We start from the raw sequence: 20256 nt of genomic DNA on the forward strand, positions 1-20256 counted from the left end.
GTTACAGTGTAGAGAAGCCCCAAAGAGGCTTACCACCTGGACTGTTACATACCCAGAGTGCAGCATGGGGGTGGATCAGTGATGGTTTGAGCTGCAATATCGTTGCATTCCCCACTAATTGTTCAAAGTGAGCACATCACTACCAGGCACTACCGAACCATTTTGGACAACTGGTTCACGGTTCGAACATTGCACCCTGAAGGTGGTGCCGTGTATCAGAATGATGATGCACCAATACACACGGCAAGACTGGTGACAGAGTGGTTTGATGAACATGAAAGTGAAGTTGAACATCTCCCATGGCCTGCACAGTCACCAGATCTGAATATTATCGAGCCACTTTGGGGTGTTTCGGAGGAGCGAGTCAGGAAACGTTTTCCTCCACCAGCATCACATAGTGATCTGGCCACTGTTCTGAAGTAGAATGGATCGAAATCCTTCTGACCACTGCATAGGAGTTGTAGTCTTTCCTAAGATGAATTGATGCTGTATTGCCCGCAAAAGGAGGCCTTACACCAGGGGTCACCAACCCTTTTGAAACTGAGGGCTACTTCATGGGTACTGAGCCATACGAAGGGCTACCAGTGTGAAACACCCTCCTAATGTTTTTTTTTTAGATATTGTCATATTCAAATCTATATAAACGCAAATGTGATTAAAGAAGAATAGCAAGAGGATAAAATTACATTTTAGACGCTGCTCACTGGTGAGTTGTGCTATTTTTAGAACAAGTCTGCGGTTGGCTCACGTGGTCCTTAGGGGCATGCTGTTGTCCCCTGCCCTACACCATACTAATAAATTCTTGTGGACTAAAACCATGCATTTCAGTCCAACCCCTGTATCTAGCATTTTTGCATTCCCTTAAACACCTCCAAGTACCTTGGCCTTTAAAAGAATTAATTTGTTCATTATATTCAAGTGTCAGGTGGCATTTACTCATCATCATGTGCTCTCAGTCAGGATGACTAACATCTGGAACCAGAAGCTTCCAGGTGATTGGCCAGCAGAATAACGTGCCATATTCAGAGCTATCAGAACATTCTAGGACTCAAACTTCCGGAAGAAAGCAAAGACAATTGGCTATACCCCTCCACTGACTGCAATAAGTCCTCCCAGTACTCATTCACACTGTTATGCACCAATGAAGCCATCACTACTCAACAATAATGTAATGGAAGCAAAGTGATCGAACCACAGGAGACATGTTAAGACTTTTATTATTATAAATAATAAGCCAAACCTGGTCAGCATGGAACCTTACAGCTGACATCTCTATTTTCAGTCTCATTACATTGCCAGTAATCATTAATGGTCGTTACTATCGGCCATCTCCTTCAGAGAACATAACAGATTGAATTGTGAAAATAGACTTTGCACACATTATAGAAAAGCGCTGCTGTATGTTATTCTGTGTCGGGAACCGGAAAATAACTGTCCTGTAAAATGCATGTACTGGTAATTTAAAAGTGCAACACATTAATTCTATTTATGCAAGCATATTCATTTCATAGAACACGTCTCAGACACGAAACAGCCAGGCCTGATATCGTTACGGGTACAGGAAACCTCCAGCACGGCCGGGTGGGGGTGTAACGTTTGATAAAATCACGAGGGGGGTCTGCATTTTAACTTCCTACTTGTCTGCTATTATTAGCCAAAGTGACTGGTTAACCACTAACTTGAATACGCCTGGGCAAACGAGTACTTTGAATTACCAAGAAGAGCCATTATGCCCCCCCCCCCCCCCCCCACAAAAAAGCCCAGAACAACCACTGAAAGGACAGAAGGGAGTTTTATTCCTCAGTATGTTAATGTGGCTCTTTCTTCTTAGATGTATTTTTTGTAATGTAAATACATAACTTTATTTTTCTATATGTGCAAGGGAGGAAACCTACAAGCTGGCCACAGATTTACAAGTGTGATCCAGCGTAACGTGTTTTCAATTTATTTTCCTCATTCAGAAAGGAAAAGAAAAAAAAAAAACACTTTCAGATGATCAAAGAATAGGTGCAGAAGTTTTATATTTTCTTGCATCTGTGTCTCACCTTTGCAAGGGCCCTCACCATTTCTGTCATCATGAAACAGGATATTACATCAGAGATACGACTGTTAGTAGGACTGTGTTCACTGCTGAGGTCCACAGTGCCCCCGCCTCCCCAAACACGGGCACACGCGTTGTCATGTCTTGGTCAGCCGCACCTCCCGGTGACGTACGAGTTCAGTTGGCGGCGTGCGGAGGACCCTCTGGGATGAGCGACGTGAAGAAGGTGGTGATGAACGACCAGGCAGACGACAGGAAGCCGTGATGGGCCGTGCCACCGGGGTCCTCGTGGCCTTCCTCCCCGCTCTCTCCCTCCTCTTCGTCCAGTCCCTCATCCATTATTCGCTCCTGTACGAGGCAGACAAGGGGCATCACTGGTTTTGGAAATGAGTTCAGTGGCCTTGGAGACCAAGTCCACACAATGTAATGCAATTTTGTAATGATTTATAAAATAATGGAAGTTAGACGATGGGGACCATTTAGGATCATTAGGGTCAAGAGACCAATCAGGATTTCCCAGAAAATCATACCGCAAAATTATAACACAATCGCGATCCATGATCTGAATTGTGATGTTTCTTCCCAAATTTTAAATGTCCTGTCAAGAACATCCAGACCTGAACAAGCCTAGCGACTTACTACCAGTATTTTAAACACAACATTGCATTAAAGACACTTTTTTAAATGGCCATACAAATCCAGAATCAAATATTTAAATAATAAAGTTACATTGAATACTCCCTTCTAAGGTGCCTGAATAGATTTGTCCAAAACTCCCAACTGTGGTCTATGAAACATGACTGCGCACGCCCGATTGGCATTATATATGGCATTATAATTCGTGACATATTCGTGCAACATTTTCACGACCCAACCTGATGCTGTAAATATTTATTTCTAAGACCTCGGGCTGCGTGTGAGTGACCTCGACCAGCCCAGACTGGGATATTAAGCCAGATAATCTGATCATGCATTCTGTTTGTTCTCTGCATATTTAATAATCATTCCGTACCTCCACTGAGTGTCTGAGTGTGTGTTTATCATCAGGTATCCCAGTCATGGAGGGGGGAGGGGGGGGGGGGTGACCGTTTATATCCCTTCAGTTCAGAGTCAACCAAAGCTATAACTGCATTAAAATACTTTGTCACTGGATCAGCTGACGGAAATATAAGCTAATACTTCATCTATGGGATATTTTGGTTAATAGCGTTGGTCCAAAAACTGCAAACAGATGACTGGTGTGAACATTCAAGATGACAAGCAGAACAAAACAGTTTTTTCCCAGTTGGCAGAACCATTAACACCAGTTCTCAGTAAACAAAGCGACTGCTGTACTTTACTGCAAATACAGACAATGTGGACAAATGGCACGGATCAGGTAGTTGGACCCGGGATACATTCACAAACCAAAAGAATGACTTCTGACTGGCCAAATTAAATCACGCATCTCTATCACAGATTTTCTTATGTGTGAGCTATCAGCATGACGGATGAGGAAGTAGGGTACGGATGCGGTACTGGTAGAAGATGTTTTGTGAAGTTGGGGTATATTAGAAGAAGGACATAAAAGATTCCAATATCTATGATGCGCATGAAAAATGGATCGCGGACGTCTTGGAGGTCGATCACCATATAAAATCGCCAGATCGGTTAATTTGGAGTTAAATTCAATGAATCTCAAAGAGGAGGTGCTACTAGATAAGGGCGATGAACAATGACTCCCCCCTCATGATCGACAAGGCCGCGGATGGGAAGAATGCTTATTCTGGGGGAGGGTACCATTTCCTGGATGTCATGGCGAAGTTCTGCCTCCCCGTCCTCCTGGTTGGCCTCTGCCGCTGGGTTCTGGGGCTCAAGTTCGGGCCGGAAGGGAAACCAGCCGGCCTGACGCCTGGGCAGAGAGAGGCGGGACAGGGAGGCACACAGGCATTATGGGATGGAAGGTCACGTGGGGGGGGGAGTGAAAGCCGAGGGGAGATACTCACAGGTACAGGAGCAGCATGGCGCCCATCACCATGACAAATCGGCTGAAGGAGGAGTAGAAGTAGACGATGCTGAGCAAAATTCCAGCGCGGGACACGGTGTACACCCAGTCCAGCCAGTCACGGTTCAGCTCGTCCTCGTTCAATACGGCTCCGCCCTGGGCATTCATCTGGATGTTGGGATTGGCTGGACGCTCCTCGGGGGCTGGCCCATTGGCTGGAGCGGGCTGTGGAGGTGGGGACTCGGCGGAGCTTGTGGGCAGGCTCGGGGCAACGGCAGCGGGGGCAGCCTGGGAGGAAGCTGCTGCTGCTTGGCTGCACGATTAAGGGTCATAAAAATGATTAGTATTAATTACAGAAGTAATATGGAAATGATTGAATTAACACTAAATAGATGTACTTCAGAAAGGCTAATGCTGTTCTTGTGCATGAGTAGTAAATCCTCGTGTGAGAAATCCAGTAAGAATCGCGTATGTACAGGCATGGTGCTGTGGGAGCGAAAGGAGGATGGATGACTTACTACTGCATGTAGTACTGACGTACATACATCTGCTGCCACCAGAGCATGGGGTGGTACATGGGGTAAGCAGGGAAGCCCGCAGGGAAGTTCCCCATGTACCTGCAGGGGGCGCACAAGAGCCATGTTAGGGTAAGTTTGCACTCTCACGTCTAAGCTACTGATGACACTCCAGCTGAACAGTGATCAGCTGACCACATTAGGAAGTGTTATTTTACAAGCATGAAACATCGACATATTGCTTATGACACACAACATGCACATTAACACACGGCAAAATATATTAATTTATGAAATAGCAGTTAAGGGGGGCGGGGGGGCTGGGCTTACCCCTGCACAAAGGTGGGGTTGTGGTGCTGGGCGTGACTCTGGGTGGAGCTCGCTCGGTGCCTCAGGCCATCACCACCCCCAACTGCGAAGCTGGGCTGGCCGTCTTGGCTGGGTGACGCAGCAGGTGTGGCAGTGTCTGAGGCGCCTGAACTCTGTACGGGACACACAGACGGAACCGGCTTTTTCCAAGGTGACGCAGTCACAGAACCTTAACGGCATGATAAGTCCCGTACAAAAACTGACAAATTGGTAGAGCTGAAAAACTAAAAGGATCCAGAGGCGAACTGAACTTGTCCTTGTCAATCCATAGCTTCTGACGCTACTTCTCACATGGTCCTACAATTTTCTTTATTCTCTCTACCACAGGCTCAAGACAACCCTGGGCAGGATGTGGTCAGAGAAGGACTGAAGTCCTTTGGTGGGAGATCTTCATGGTCTGCTCATAGACACGATGATGTGAGGACATGGGAACGTGGGGGGACTCACCGAAGAACTTGACAAGGGAATCCCAGAGGGCCCGAGGCTGCTGCCAGGCTGGGGGGACCCGGGGGGTGTGCGGGATGTACATACCAGGTGAACCATATGATATTCATCTTGCTGCAGAATTAAAGTAAGATGGCAACCATTCAGATGACACAGAATGACTGGAAAATAGGCCAAGAACGTCACAGTGCACAAGAGACACGTCAGTCCCCTACAGATAATGCCAAACCTTTCACTGTAATTACCCCAGACGGAATTTGTCATCTTGGAACCGTATCCATATATGGATTGATCCTGAAAATGTCAGCTCGATGTCGCGGTGGGACTTCCGCTTCAGCAGTGCATTCAACTGCCTTGAAATGCATCACAAATGGCTGATCTCTGAAACTAACCTATCATCTCTTGCACTTCAGATGTGTACATTTCAACAGTTAGGCCAACCTCTTGAGGGAACGTAAAGGTGCTAGACTTTGAATTGGTGTGAAAAACAGGGGTTTGGAACAAAAAAGGCTGCACATGTTCGGGTTCCGGTTTATGACGTGTTGACAGAAGTGGCCACAAACAACTTATTTTTAGCATTAGGCTACGTAGGGCTCCTTACTTGAAAAGCTGTTGGGTTAAAATAAAAGCCCGTAATGGCTGTATAAGCAAGCAAGTTGAAGAGGAATTTGCTGCAGAAGTGAAAATGGCTTCTAAATCCGCTTGCTAACCAACCGCACAAAATGAACATGGTATCTATAGATCAGGCATTTCTGCCATACCTTTCGGAGGACATCTCTCAGCTGCAGGTGATCCAGAAGCAGCTGTCCAGAATACACCAGCCTCTGATCCTTGGAAGACTACAACGGAAAGTATAAAAAGGAGCGATTGGCAATGTTGACCGCTGATCATCTCCGACACTTAGAAAGATGAGATGGTAATAACTTGAGCCCCCGTGGACAGCTAGCATGGACACATGCTGATGTCCACAGAAGACACCGTTGGATGAAGTTTTCATCCAGTACATTTATTTCTTTCATTTGTTTACTTTCACTAAGGTTTTAGACAGCTTGAGAGTCTGAAAAAATATAGGAAAACATTCCCTATGTGCACAGCAAAGGGTAAACTTCCACTGTAAAAATAACTCAAGTAATACGCTCACTGAAATTACACATCATCAGCGACTGTCCCCTCCTGGTAAACGTCTAGCTGTCTGCCCTCCTGACCCAGCCTCCCAGCCGCTGCCCCACGTAACAGACATTCAGCACTGCATCTCCTCCTAGATCGAGTGTTCAAGTGGCCTGATGGCTACTTCCAGTGCAATTCCAGCAGATCTTTGGCTCTTGGATCGATAAGAGTACTGCGAACACTCTCTCAATCACCACAGTATCACTCCCTCTTATCTACAGTGTCTCCTCAACCACTAGCCTAACTGCTACGAACATCAAGAGGAATCAAAGAATGATGGGCACTGTGTGATCCTGACTGAAACCCCAGCTTCGGGGGGGGGGGGGGGGGAGGACCACTTATGGGATTGTCATGTGACTTGATTTTAGGGCAGGTTTCTCTGTTCTTAATGCCTATGTGCCATCACCACAGAAAGTGAAATTTCACTGCCGGCATTTTTAATCTACTGCCCCGGATTGCCTCTCATTTGTAGGCCAAGCCTGGATCGAAGTACGCCTGGAGGACTCCCCGCCTGGAGGACTCCCCGAATATTTACTGATGCATGGCTCCTTTTCAAATTAAGGATATTTCCTAGGTGACCTGATAGGAGGAAAATGTTTTGCCTAGAAAGAAGCCAGAGTTTCATGACTTTCGCTGCTTTGCGGGGCTCAGTAATGTTATTGCTTCAGGATTTGCGGTGAATTTCAGCTCGATGAAAGCTGCGAGTGTTCTTTCACTTATCCGTGCATTTGGCTATGGACCTCACTGGGACTAAGAGCCCATGGGGAAATGTGGACGTGTCGTAAACAAAACGCAGCCAAAATAAATTGTCCAGAAAGTATAACGTTCAAGAGCCAATATCACAAAGCAGGATTTCTTGTTTAGCCGGATAACCTGTCGCACTTAATGTGCCCAGTTAAAATAAAGTGTATCTTTGTTCATTTTTATTTAGTTCCAACTGCCTTAAATCCAACAAGTTACCTGGCTAAGTGAGAGATCCTGCTTTGTGATACATGGCCCCAGGAGGCTTTTACAAACAATCTCCAAACGTTTAAGGGGGAGGGCTTCTTCTACCGAGATCTTCTGCGTAGACCCATTTACAAAAGAAACGAAAATGCAGGACTTCCTCAAATTTCTGATACAGATCCCTTCTGTCAGCCGTACGCAAAAAAACACTCAGGCACGACATCCACCGTCATTTGTCCTTTGTCAGGGTGGCTAGATGATACTAATCTGAGGATCCGGCCTGCAAAGTAAGTTTCCAAAAAAAAAAAAGAACCGAAACCCTAACAATACAGTCTAACAACTAACAATCCACTTTATTAGCACAGAGCCAACAGGACCAGCTCCGCAGGGGTTGGCTCAGACATTAAGGAGAGGCATCGCATTCTAAACATGTACGAATGAAAATTAGAGCAGTTCTAATTACCAACGTGCTGATAAATAAAAAAAGGGGTTACTACCTTAGAATCTCACCAACGGATAAGAATATGAAAGTGGAACTAATGGAAGTGCCATTTTTCACCATAGGAGACTGTATTCTGACTGTTGCCAAGTTACCTGGATTTGAGCCACCCACTCTTGGGTAGAAATGGTATGAACCACAGGGAGAAAAAGTGACGATGACATTTTTTGTTGCCATACTTGCGAGGATTTTTTTTTTCCAATTTGCCATCATTCTGAAACAGAAGCTCGAAACAAACGGCTCACGTGGACCCGAAACCAAGACCTATCAGATCGTACGGTACATTTCTGCTTTTGTATATCAGCTGGAGAGAAAACGTCTCGTCTGCCTTAACACACGCCAGCATTCATTTAAATACCTTTCAAAAATCAGAAGAAAACATATTAGAAACCATGAAATGCTGGACATGCTGGACAGGACCTCTTACCAAAAAAAAAAAAACAAGATTCAGAGCACTTGCAAAAGTTTGCAAGCACTCCTGATCTTAATCAGCATTAGGGGAATAATCCCATTTTACTTCAAGGAGGGGGCCACCACACTTTCACTAATTTTCTGCAGTCTGAGAGATTTACCCTTCTACCCTATCCAAAACTTTGCTCAATTTTATGCCGTGTTAGACAAAAGATTGTAAATCAAATAATCAAACATAGATGGAACCATTAGTGAAGTCAACTGGCATGGATCAGGGCAAATGACAGACATCTCACATGCCTGCACACATGCAGTAACCCACAAAAACACGCAGACCATGATTCACACGATCACAGCTGTATCACTGCAGTGATTGGATAGATAAAAATCAGCCCCACCCCCAGGCACTGGAGCACCCTCCCACACATCCGGGCACACCTTCAAAAAGCTCCTACCCACAGCTGCCGGGCCAGTGGGAGCACACGCCTACTCACCGGCTTACTGGGGTAAACTTTGGATAGGTGCGTTTTCAGTTTCTCCACTGTCCAGTTCAAGAAACAGTTAATGGTCTGATCATCGTACTTTTGGTTGGGCGCCTTGATGACAAGGGTCACAGGGCTGTCAACTACACCTTGGTCCATGTTTCATAATAAGGTCATCCACTTTCAGGAGCTGGAACCTGCAGGAGCCAACACCCTCCGCTTAGTGCCTTCGGGGTCCCTTTACAGTCCCTCACACATCACTCTACAGCTGCTCACCACCGCTGAGCTCACGTCAGGGGTGAAAACACAAAAAAAGCTGGCAGGTCAGTTCCTCCTCCTGAAGATGACGACAGTGAAGTGCCGGGAAATGGCTGACTGTCCAGTAAAGGACGCCAACAGCGCTGTAGAGAATGGAGGCAAGACCAAGAGTGAGTAACATGTAGGACATGTACAAAAACAGTGAAGTAGGACCTCCAGGTGCTGCCTGTAGCTTATATCTTTGACACTTTCACAGAGACATGAACAAAACCCCAAGTTTTGACCAGAATAACTAAAAGATCCACCGAACCCAACCCACTCCAGAATTCCCATTAAATCACACAAGTTAGTTACTTAGTCTTTAAGTAACATTCAAAAACTGACCCGCTATCCTAGTACAATTAAAATTAAGAAACAAAGTATGGTCTAAATCTGTTTTTCAGCTTACGCAAAATAATAATTAACTGGGTCAAATCAGAGGGACATTTAACAACAACAAAAAAAATGAAGACGCAACTTAGCCGGGTGGCTACATATCCAGGATATAGACAGCTAACCATCATATAAAAATACTCAACTACCCCATTAACATTTACTGTCACTAAAGTCAGAGACTGTCTGCTCTCTCCTTTTAGGTTTATCTTTAAAAATAGCGTCACCATTTCTGCTCCACTAGCGCTGAGGAAGCTGGTCAACACTCTTACGTAAAAGTCAGCTAACTAGCAGTGCAGCTAACAGCATTAGCCAATCTGACAGTGTCTCCGCGGCCGAATTCGCGTCTCTGTCGACCACGAAACATTAAAACCTTTACTCTAACTCAGCTGAGCGGTCCGCGACGTGTTCTCACCGTGATTCGCGGCGCCGTTCCCCGTGTTTTTTCCCCAGCAGCGGCCACTGACAGCCCCAGCTTTCGCTCCCGACTTGTTTGTGCAAGATGGAGGTCGAGACGAAGCGGAAGTGACGTCGCCGCTGCTGCGGCCTCAAACAGCTGATTCCTGCAGCTGAAATAAGAAATCCAGGTGCCTGTGAATGCTGTAAAACTGGCTACTTTTTACCTATATAAAATTTAATAAAAGAATATGTATCTGTTATGCTGGACATATACAGTATGTTTCCTAAATGATCGTAGTGTTACACTATATTGATATAAATACACTGGAAGCGTAGCCCCACTGATGTCTAGTTGACAAGTAGACAGCAGTATTTTTGTGATGTGCCATTTTTTCTCACTTGTACGTCACTTATGACATCATTAAGGACAGCACCTATTAAACAGAGTAAATGTGCAGATAGATGTGCACACGGATGACCAAATACATCAGTACTAACATGTCAAAAAGAAATGTAATCCACATGGGTTAAATACAGCGAAATCAGAAGCTATGGGTACCTGGTCACAGTTTACAGTAAAACATTTATGCTAGGTAGGCCTAAGGAATGCAGAGTATAACACACAGATAACACACAGAATATCCTTAAGAAAATCAGGGCTCGTCCGGGATTTGAACCCGGGACCTCTCGCACCCTAAGCGAGAATCATACCCCTAGACCAACGAGCCACGATACAGAGATACTCCTACTGGAAACTACACCAGCACTTCGCCACGTTGCATACACTTTACTATAAATTTCAGGACTTTCTATTGTGTCACTTAATGCCACCTAGCGGCAGTAGTTAACACTCGGCAAGACGAACTGTTTCTCACAACTACGCCCTACCTTTCATAAATACCTTCTAGATGCCTCCTCGATCACGTGAATTACACAGCGTTTCTTGTCAAAATGGGCAAATGTAGGAAGTCGGGATAGTAAGATTCACCGATTCGCACTGGTGCACTGGCATAAAAGTTCTCGATGCGACTGGTCCGAATTAAAAAGAGCGTCCCGGATACAATTTAAGATGAACTCGGGATGCATCGTTTCAAACATCGGATGGAAGTTTATTTGGTTCATTTATAAGATTTTGACAAAATGTAGCATGTTTACCTGTTGTCTCTATCCACTAAGGGGAAGATCCAGTAGCCTAACTGGTTAAATATAATGTTGTTGTATTTGCTTATCGTTGATGCACATTTTAACGTTTAATGACTATTATAAACTGTTGCACGAAGAAGCAGGTTCTCTTTGGTTACTGGTGAAGACAGAAGAATCGTGATCTCGTTCTTATGTTTATGGAAAGTGAGGAGATGCACATCGATAGTATGCGGAGGCGATTCTCGGGACTCGGGGGGGGCATAGGCAAAAAAACTCCATGGAGACCTCCACCTCACCCGGCATGATAAAATGTATTACCTTTATTTTACTGTGAACTGTAAATTAATAATATACACAAGGACAATGTCATAAGTTCCAGACCGTTATTTTCACTTTTATGAAAAACGGAATACGCATATAAAGCAGGGCTGTCACGGCAAAGTACTACGTAATCGGCCGCCCTCCCTCGGTCCCCCCCAGCTCGGTGCCCTAGGCCATTGCTGTCCTGTCGTTGCGCCTCTGCTAATACGGGCCAAACACATGGTTAGTACTTATTGCTTGTATAACTGGTCATGTCAGCCTGCTCAGTTTTGAGTACCTGCGTTTGACTCGTGTTTAGCTCCATTTTCCTTAGGCTCTTCTGAATTCTGGAGTCCTTACGGCATATTACAATATCGAAATATTCCACGCAAAACTTAAGCAACTTTCCGTCCCATTGCATTGGTGCATGAAAAGCAGTATATTCACGTATCTATAGAGGCGTTGATAACTGGCAAAGGTCCTGCGAACGAACACACGAATACACAGAGTACCTCGCTATCCGACACTGACCCTCCCGTTTAACTACATCCACACAAACTGCAGCAGGCCAATGGAGTTGATGGATATATTAAAGACGACAGGAGGATAGTGGGTTTGGTTATAAAGAGGGCTCGTCCGGGATTTGAACCCGGGACCTCTCGCACCCGAAGCGAGAATCATACCCCTAGACCAACGAGCCACCACATAACGCAACTGTGGGTACAATATGCCGTGTTATATGTTACCTATACTGAAATACGAGATTTTTTTACTCTTATCGCCATCTGGTGGTGCTATGCGTTATTACCCCTGTCTGCACTAATATTTGCCCCCCAGTGCAAAAATTATGAACGTCAGTGGCGTCTTTACACAATGGGTTTGGGGATGAAGGGACTCTCGATGTTAATCTCTGTTAATATATTATGCGTGTACTTGGTATATTTACACAGGCTGATATGCCTGAGCATGTGAATTTAACTGGCGTGAGATGCTGAAATGTCTCAGGCTGGCAGTCTGGACGTAACCCATTGTACTAGTCAACAACATAAATGGATGTATTAATAGACGTTGCGATAGTAAGAACAATGCTAATCAGAAGAAATGCCTATATCTATGTAAACAGGTGGATATATGACTATAAATTATGTATACAGCAATGACTTGTTGCCTAGTAATCAAACACCTCCCAGATATAGATCGAGAGATGCTATACAGAGACCTTTGGGCTGGCTGACACTTATAGGGGCTAGACAATGCAGCTGAAATATCTTTAGATCACAATAACTTATTAGTATGGTGTAGGGCCTCCTTTTGCGACCAATATATATCAATTTGTCTTGGGAATGACAGGTACAAGTCCTGTAAAATGGACAGAGGGATTTTGAGTTGTTCCTCTTTCTGAACAGTGGTCAAGACACTCTGTGATGCTGGTGGAGGGAAACGTTTGTGGCTAGGATGCTTACTTCTAGACCAAGATATGGAGGGTTCGAGTCCCACCTCTGGGACCTTGAGCAAAACCCTTAACCCTGAATTTAGGGAATCATCCCTCATGGAGGAAGTTTGTCTTCATCAAACCACTCTGTCACCAGTGATACATAACATCAATGATATGCAGGCTTATCAGAGAACAATACATGTTTCACATTGTCCAAAGCCCAGTATTTGCACTGCTGGTGCCATTGAAATCGACAATTGGCATCAGCAGGAGCGACCAAAGGTTTGGCTATAGCAGCTCAACCATGAATATTGGCCCTGTGGAGCTGCTGGTGAGCAGTTTTGGTGGAAACAGGAGAGTCAAGGTCTGCATTTAATTCTGCAGTGAGTTGGGCAGCTGTGGTTTTATGTATTTTGCATATAATCCGGGTTTGGACCCAGACTTCCCTGTCAGACAGCTTCCTCTTGGGTCCTCAGTTACTCGTGTCGGATGTGGTCCATCCTTTGTGGTGGTTTGCACACATTAGCCTGGATACTGTGGCTCTCGATGCACCACAAAGACTTGCTGTGCTGGTCACAGATGTACCAGAGAGACACGCACCAACAGTTTGTCCTCATTTGAACTCTGATGTCTCCCATTATGTTGTGTGGATTGCAGTATTTTATATACAGCTGTGCTATTGCTCTGCTAATCCAACATTCACCCTCTTCTCTTACTGATGGAATGTGTGATCAGTGAAGGTTGGTCACCTGGCCGTGCATAAATAGGTGTGAATCCTCAAACACTATTGGCCAGTGTAATTGTCCAACCCCTGCATGTGGCACAAGTTGATTCTCCATGTAGGGCCAACAGCTCTATCTTTTTAATCCTGTCCTGGATAACTGGCAATAGAAAGTGAATAGATATTTGTTATTCAGAGAAAAGACAACCACATGTTTCGTCTGGGATTTGAACACAGGACCAATTCACACTCCAAGCGAGAACCATACGCCTAGACCAGCAAGCCAGTCTAAGAGATTTTAAAAACTCAACCAGTACTTTGCCTACGATTTACTATATTGGGGTTTACCGTATCACCACCTAGTGGTGCCAACCAGTAAATGTCCTCCCGCTTTTTCAAACCTGCATGACATTTACATTTTATGTATTTAGCAGACGCTTTCATCCAAAGCAACTTGCATTCTGGAGAAACCAGCACTTATTGTTAGGATGTTGTTAATAAAATAATTCTGTATAATTCTCCAACATACGTTATTGTATTTCCAGTACAAGATTTACTTTGAACAGATACGAGTCGAAGCGCTAAGCCGTTGTAAAAAGGTCCCCAGCATACAGACAGGAACCTGTAGATTACAGAGTTACTTCAACGATGAGACTCTGAAATGGAGATTTCCTAGGAGAAAATAGAATTACAGGAGTACAATATGACATCACAAGCCTCAGCGTGCACGTTCACACTTTAATGAATAGGTGCAAAGGGTAAACAGATCTGATGCCTATTTACTTTAAATAACATGTCATATTTGCCCATTAAAAGACTTACTCAAACTGCACAGAAACAATACTGACTGCAGAGATTTATTTGCCAGGTTTGCATTATTTGCTGCAGCGATTTGCATTGGTGGGGGTCGAAAGGGCAGTGGGTGACAGAGGCTGAGGTGGCGGTTGCTCAGCCCCCACCGCTAGTCCACCGGCTTCACCTGCTTGGCGCCCTCTAGCTGCCGCAACGACTCATCCCACTGGGTGAACTGCTTGGAGAGCAGGAACATCTGCACTGGGTTAAGGAAGAACAGTGGCAAAATCAACCCGTTAATAGATTGTTTCCCAATCTGGTCCTCTGGGACCCACAGACAGTCCAGCTTTTTGCTCCCTCCCAGTCTGGCAGGGAGCTTAAAGGGAGCAAAAATGTGGACCGACTCTGCATCCCCGAGGACCAAATTGGGAAACTCTTCTGTAAGGGACCCTCAGTGCCATGGCTTACAATGTGTCCTAGTGTTCAGCGGCATAAACTTAAAATGAACAATTGTCATCCCCACTGTAAAGCTTCTTATTTAGCCTTTCAGGTTTTGAAAAATTACACAGTTTGACATCAGTATGCATTTTGATGATACTCAGACTTTGTCCACATGTACATGGGTATTTTAAAAATGGTGTTTTTCGTCCTCCGTAATGAAAAAAAAATTCTCTGTCCACATGAAAACACGCTGTCAAGAGCATGCCAAACCAACAGGGGGCGATATAACTCTAACCGTGAAGCCATGTTGGCCAATCAGAAGCCTTATTACCAGGTCTGCTAGGCTAACAACAGCCAACGTAAACAGCGGACGGCGAAAACTCGGTTGTCAAAGTGCACAACGGTGCGCAATTCGACGTTACAAACCATAAACGCCGTTTTCCCAATCTGCACGACCACACTGAAAATGGAACTTCTGAAAATCTTTACCCGGAGGAAGGAATTTTACAAATGCTACGTTTTCGGTGACCTAAAATGCCGACGCATAGAAAGAGAGACATTTTTAAAAACACTCAAGTATGTGTATGTCTCAGTAATCTGTTTCATCCCTTAGGCGAACTTGAAGGTGGTACACTGGACTGCGAAATTCATTACTGCAGTCTGCTGGGATTAAGAAAGGATACTGTCTTGTTGTAATCTTCAAACTGCTTCTTCACCTCCTCGGAAAGTGCCTCACTCTGGTCCTGTCAGGCACACACAGGCACACAGACACAGTATTGTCTTGGGGTCCTACTAACACAACGATGCCATGGAGGATCTCCCCGGCAACCAGAAACCACACACTCAAGCGGGCAGGTGTGTAGCCATACCTGCTGCCTGATGTGGATCTGGGAGAGCCGCTGCAGTCTGGTGGCATGCTCCGGAACAGCTGTGGAGTGGTCAGTGAACTGGACAGTCAGCCAAACAGCACTGACTGACACATATAGACACACAGGGTCCGCCCTGAATTCAGAGCTCACCTTTAATGTGGCTGCTGTCCAGGAGGGGCTGGAGAGTGCTGACCTGCTCCAGGAGAGCAGCCTGTGACAGCAGGAACTGTTCCTCTGGGTGAGCAGGAGTATTAAAAAAAAAAACGATAAACGATGGCTTTGTCCCATTCGGCACGCTTAAGGACAAGTGTAATGAGATACTAGACACTGTGGTGACACATATTGACGTAAGACGCAAAGTGCACAAGAGTATGTAAAAAGCTTAAGTGTGCAGGGATTTCTGGAAACCAATGGGACACACTTGATATCTGAAGTGGTAAACAAGAGACACACTGTAGCTATGCTTTCATTTGTGTTGGTTGTTTTTGGGGTTGTACTTCACTGTAGCCTAGGCCATGTAAAAAGTCATCATACAACTTTGCGCACTGAAACTTATCCGGAGGCATGTTGGATTAACCAACAGATTTCTTTGCGTTTGATGTCAACATTAGCTTTCACTAAGCAGTGCATTGTGGTCTATATACTCAGCCAAAGATCACTGCCATGTGGTATTTGCCAAAGTGTGGATAAGGGGCACTCTGCTTATCTGAGGAACGGGACACCACTGAATACTTGCGTTAAGTGCGTGAACGTGCACATCAAATGTGGTAGTGTGTAAGTGTGGACTAAGTGGGGTAAATGGGAGAAACTTAATTTTTTTTTTGTAACTGGAATAAATTTTAAAGTTTTCCAGTAGCACCATATGGCCCTCTTAGTTGCAGCAGGTGGCATGATGGTTAAAAACACTGACTAGTTACCGGAAGTCAAAATCAGTGGCATACTCATCTAGTGAATTAAATATAACTATGAATTACAGCAGCATTACTCACCAGCTAAGATGAATTCTAGCTTCATTGAGTCAGGGACAGCAATGCTGTCAGTGAATTGTGGGTCCAAATACCTCATGAGGTCTTCAACTGGAATAAGAGATGAATGGAAACTTATTTGACATATTATGGGCTGTTTCTCGCTGGAGCATATCTGCAGCAAAGATGCAAATTTTAAAAAATGTACTTTGGATGCCACTTAACTCTTTTTGTGCAAAATTTTAACTCGTTCCCTCTTGTTGGCCGTGTTTGCAAGCCCTGTCTGGATCTTCGTAACCGAATCGGCAAGCTAATGGATTAAAAAAAAGAAAAATATTAATAAATTAATATTTCCTTCTATTACATAATAGATGCTATTATTTGTAACGTTAAAGTCTAAAATATGTAACGTCTAATAATTTATACTATTCATCTGGATGATAAAATATTCCCACATGTACTGTTTTACGTTTCCCCACTGCTGGAGCTGCGATTCACATCCATGAAAGATGGAAACGTTACTTTTTGTGACTCAGTCCGACACAGACGTGTGCCATCTGAAACACCTTAAAAAGATCCAAATCATTTCATGATTCAGGCGTACAAAGCAACACATTTTTATTAATATTTCGGATGACTGACGTGACAACACCCGTCACCGCACAGACCACCCACTTATTCCTAAAACATCTCAGGCATGATCGAGAAATAAATAACCCCTGACAAACAGACGAACATAGGAACTAACACACAGTAACATGACAGACAAACTGCATAGGGTCAAGCGGGTAGAGAAAATGGATGGATGGATGGAAGCATGGATGGATGGAAGCATGGATGGATGGAAGGAAGGATGGATGGATGGATGGAAGGAAGGAAGGAAGGATGGATGGATGGAAGGAAGGATGGATGGATGGATGGATGGAAGGAAATAACTAATCACAAAACACACTCGCTTGCAAATCTGCACTTTGGGAATAATTATTTATGCTAATAAGAAACATAAAACACATCAGCGTGACATGGATAACCGTTGTCGAAGTCTTTTCTTTTAAAGAACAGGGCGAGATCTCAAATAAGTGCGAGATGTGCAGATACACATACGGACGCTGCTGTCCCGAGCTCGCCTTACCTTCAACGTCTTATTTCGTCCTCCCCGTTCCCCGTACACGCGTTTTTCCAGCTCCTGGACGCGCGTTTCTAAGTCCTGAAACTTGTCACACCCTTCCATCATCCCAGCCCTGACAGGTAAAGGAAGCTGCAGCAAAGCGCAGTGAAAAGAAAGCAGACGAATAGTATCGCATAAAAGATGGTGGACCGATAAACAATCCCGACGACCTACTTCCGGGTTCTGCAGCCTGATTCTTACTCGGATGTTTTCCTAGCCCAATATCTGCGTTGAATTCGTATCGCCGCCTACTGGCCAGAGGTGTCGGGTGCAACTGTAACTATAATAAAACAGTAGGTGCTTAATTCTGACGTGACATTAGGAGGTCACTTCTGCAAAAGAAATTTGAATGCGGGGGATTGTTAAATTAACTTGGACAGCTTAGTGCAATTTTGCGCTTAATGCATCGTACAAAACGTTGATTTACCAACGCACTTTGTGAGGGGGGCGACGGTTAGTGTAGCGGGAAATAACGTTTTTCCGTAAAAAAAAAAAACAAAGAAATCAGCATGCTTGACGTCCCCCTCCCATATACGATGATGAATAGCAAGAACGATAACAAAAGACTAAGCGTTCTTGTAAACACAACACATACAGACAGACTTCGTTAATTCACTGCTTGAAGTCTAACATATCAAAGAAACAAAAGGACCGTTACTTCGCAGAGCAATGCTGCTCATGTGAGATATCCGCCACGGTGTCTTTACAACTTTTCACCATCGGGTGGCGATAGAGATCCAAGTAATCGTTATTACTTTGGAAGTATGGTGGTGACTGTGGTAGTCTTATCTACGAAGGGGGACCAGGTGAGTGCACGGGGCTGGGGCGGCAAATAAGGAACATACAAGGTTCCTGACTGTCACCTTTTTTCCGGTCGTACTTCTGCATCCATATATTGAGGGTACGACCGGAAAATAGTATGACTTACACATCACATTAAGTGAGATTAGCTAGCTGAAAGAAACCACTCTTAGTGATGATCAGAATCAGTCACTAATGTGTCATTTGCAGGTCACGCTCTTCTCCCCGCACAATGCGTTTCCAAGGCGATGTATGTCAAACTTCACACTGGCCCATGCACTGGGAGCCTGCATTAGTAGCTCAGTAATGGCTAATTCAGTTCATTTCATTTTCCTCTCTGAAAGGCACCTATTCCATTCTGCACACATACGCCTATTTTTGTGCTTCAATAAAAGCCTGTCAAGGGTGTCTGCTGAAGAGAGACTTCCTGTTTGCTGGGGGTTGGGGTGTCAGGTTAGGTGTGTGTGTGTGGGGGGGGGGGTATAAACAGAAGTAATTCTGGGCGAAAATAACTAGTATGTGCTCTAGTGATCTATCTCGGTCTAACCTGGTGATCTAATGTGATTTTTTTAATATATCCTGGATTAAGGAGTTACTTTGTTATTGACATCAGACATCCGTCCATCTGGAGATAAGAGACACAACAGGGTCAGACAGGAGAGTCCTTCCCAGCATGCCCTCGGCTTGTTGCTCCACCGTTTGCTCAAAATGGCCCCCAAGACATGATCATAATTTTTTTCAACAGTCTTCCCTGCTACCTTCCACTCTGCCCCAAACACATGACTTTGACCTTTGACCTTTGTGACCAAGGGTGCCTTATGTGTGAAAGATGGCAGCGTCCGCTGGCTGGCTGTGACAGATTATGTACCTTAGAAACCACAGTAAAAGCACAGCCGCAGAATCCAGATCAGGCAGGTCTGACTGTTCATCTCTGTTTTGCCAGTGTGACAGTACTCAGTTATAATATATATTTTTCATATATTCAGCCTATAGCTCATCATATCCCGCGACTTTTGCTCAGGGAATGGACTTTTTAAGCTATTAACTAATCCTAAACCTACCTATGTCTTGTGCCCATAGCTTGGAGGATAGGCATCGGACCCCCGTGATCTTGCATAGGATATCTGGGTATAGACAATGGATGGATGGATGGATAAATCTACAGGTTAATGTATGTTTTTGTCCTCACCAATGGTCATCACCTCTGGGTACTGAACAAAAGGTACATGAAACAGGAATGAATGCTGTCTGGGTTTGAGTCCTTGGGAGGGGCTCAAAGTAGAGTCACTGCTCCTTAAAATAGAAAGGAACCAGCTGAGGAGGTTTGAGCATCAGGACGCCTGGGTGGAGGTGGGGGGAGGTGCTTTGGGCACGTCCAACCAGGAGGAGACCCCAGGGCAGAGCCAGGACATTGCGGAGAGATTAAATCTCTCAGCTGACTTTGGACCGTCTTGGTGTCCCCCGCAGAGGAGCTGGAGGAAGAGGATGGAGAGAGGAAGGTCTGGGCATCCCTGCAGATCCCTGGACGAGTGGCAGAAGATGGATAAATCTCCCTGCTGTTTAGAATGTCTGCTGTTTGTACCTGAAAATTCTTGGATGCCACAACTTGATATGAGCGAAACAGGATTCAATTACTTTATTAATTCTAGTAACTGATGTTGTTGTTTTTTTTTTT

The 20256-nt window shown here is 44.8% G+C and overlaps 2 protein-coding genes and 2 non-coding genes across 4 annotated transcripts; all 4 read right to left on the bottom strand.

Annotated features, from left to right (window-relative positions):
* Positions 1-1199: 1199 nt before the first annotated feature.
* Positions 1200-10106, bottom strand: herpud2 (HERPUD family member 2). The gene is made up of 9 exons (XM_048993110.1): positions 9963-10106; positions 8870-9258; positions 6115-6192; positions 5357-5467; positions 4871-5022; positions 4544-4642; positions 4027-4338; positions 3821-3932; positions 1200-2389 (listed from the first exon to the last, which is right to left on the bottom strand). The coding sequence occupies exons 2-9, from the start codon at positions 9014-9016 to the stop codon at positions 2219-2221; spliced, it is 1182 nt and encodes a 393-aa protein (XP_048849067.1). The 5' UTR covers positions 9017-9258; positions 9963-10106; the 3' UTR covers positions 1200-2218.
* A 496-nt stretch (positions 10107-10602) lies between these two features.
* trnap-agg (transfer RNA proline (anticodon AGG)) lies at positions 10603-10674 on the bottom strand. Its single transcript has one exon. It is a non-coding gene; the product is annotated as a tRNA-Pro (tRNA).
* A 1343-nt stretch (positions 10675-12017) lies between these two features.
* trnap-cgg (transfer RNA proline (anticodon CGG)) lies at positions 12018-12089 on the bottom strand. Its single transcript has one exon. It is a non-coding gene; the product is annotated as a tRNA-Pro (tRNA).
* A 2174-nt stretch (positions 12090-14263) lies between these two features.
* dctn3 (dynactin 3 (p22)) lies at positions 14264-17977 on the bottom strand. Its single transcript, XM_048994143.1, has 7 exons — positions 17745-17977; positions 16838-16922; positions 16637-16723; positions 15798-15881; positions 15648-15706; positions 15462-15521; positions 14264-14593 (listed from the first exon to the last, which is right to left on the bottom strand). The coding sequence occupies exons 1-7, from the start codon at positions 17844-17846 to the stop codon at positions 14507-14509; spliced, it is 564 nt and encodes a 187-aa protein (XP_048850100.1). The 5' UTR covers positions 17847-17977; the 3' UTR covers positions 14264-14506.
* Between the last annotated feature and the right edge of the window lie 2279 nt (positions 17978-20256).

Source organism: Brienomyrus brachyistius, chromosome 23 (genome assembly GCF_023856365.1).
Source record: "Brienomyrus brachyistius isolate T26 chromosome 23, BBRACH_0.4, whole genome shotgun sequence".
In the NCBI taxonomy this organism is placed as follows: domain Eukaryota; kingdom Metazoa; phylum Chordata; class Actinopteri; order Osteoglossiformes; family Mormyridae; genus Brienomyrus; species Brienomyrus brachyistius.

What these genes read in the sequence shown, in the direction of transcription:
- herpud2 (XM_048993110.1), bottom strand. Translation starts at nt 9,016, where the DNA reads ATGGACCAAGGTGTAGTTGACAGCCCTGTGACCCTTGTCATCAAGGCG. An exon ending in TGAGAGATGTCCTCCGAAAG is followed by an intron (nt 5,468 to 6,114) that starts GTATGGCAGAAA and finishes TTAATTCTGCAG; the next exon opens with CAAGATGAATATCATATGGT. An exon ending in GCCATGACATCCAGGAAATG is followed by an intron (nt 2,390 to 3,820) that starts GTACCCTCCCCC and finishes TGCCTCGTACAG; the next exon opens with GAGCGAATAATGGATGAGGG.
- dctn3 (XM_048994143.1), bottom strand. Translation starts at nt 17,846, where the DNA reads ATGATGGAAGGGTGTGACAAGTTTCAGGACTTAGAAACGCGCGTCCAG. An exon ending in TAAAATTTTGCACAAAAAGA is followed by an intron (nt 16,724 to 16,837) that starts GTTAAGTGGCAT and finishes CTCTTATTCCAG; the next exon opens with TTGAAGACCTCATGAGGTAT. An exon ending in GGACAGCAGCCACATTAAAG is followed by an intron (nt 15,707 to 15,797) that starts GTGAGCTCTGAA and finishes ACCACTCCACAG; the next exon opens with CTGTTCCGGAGCATGCCACC.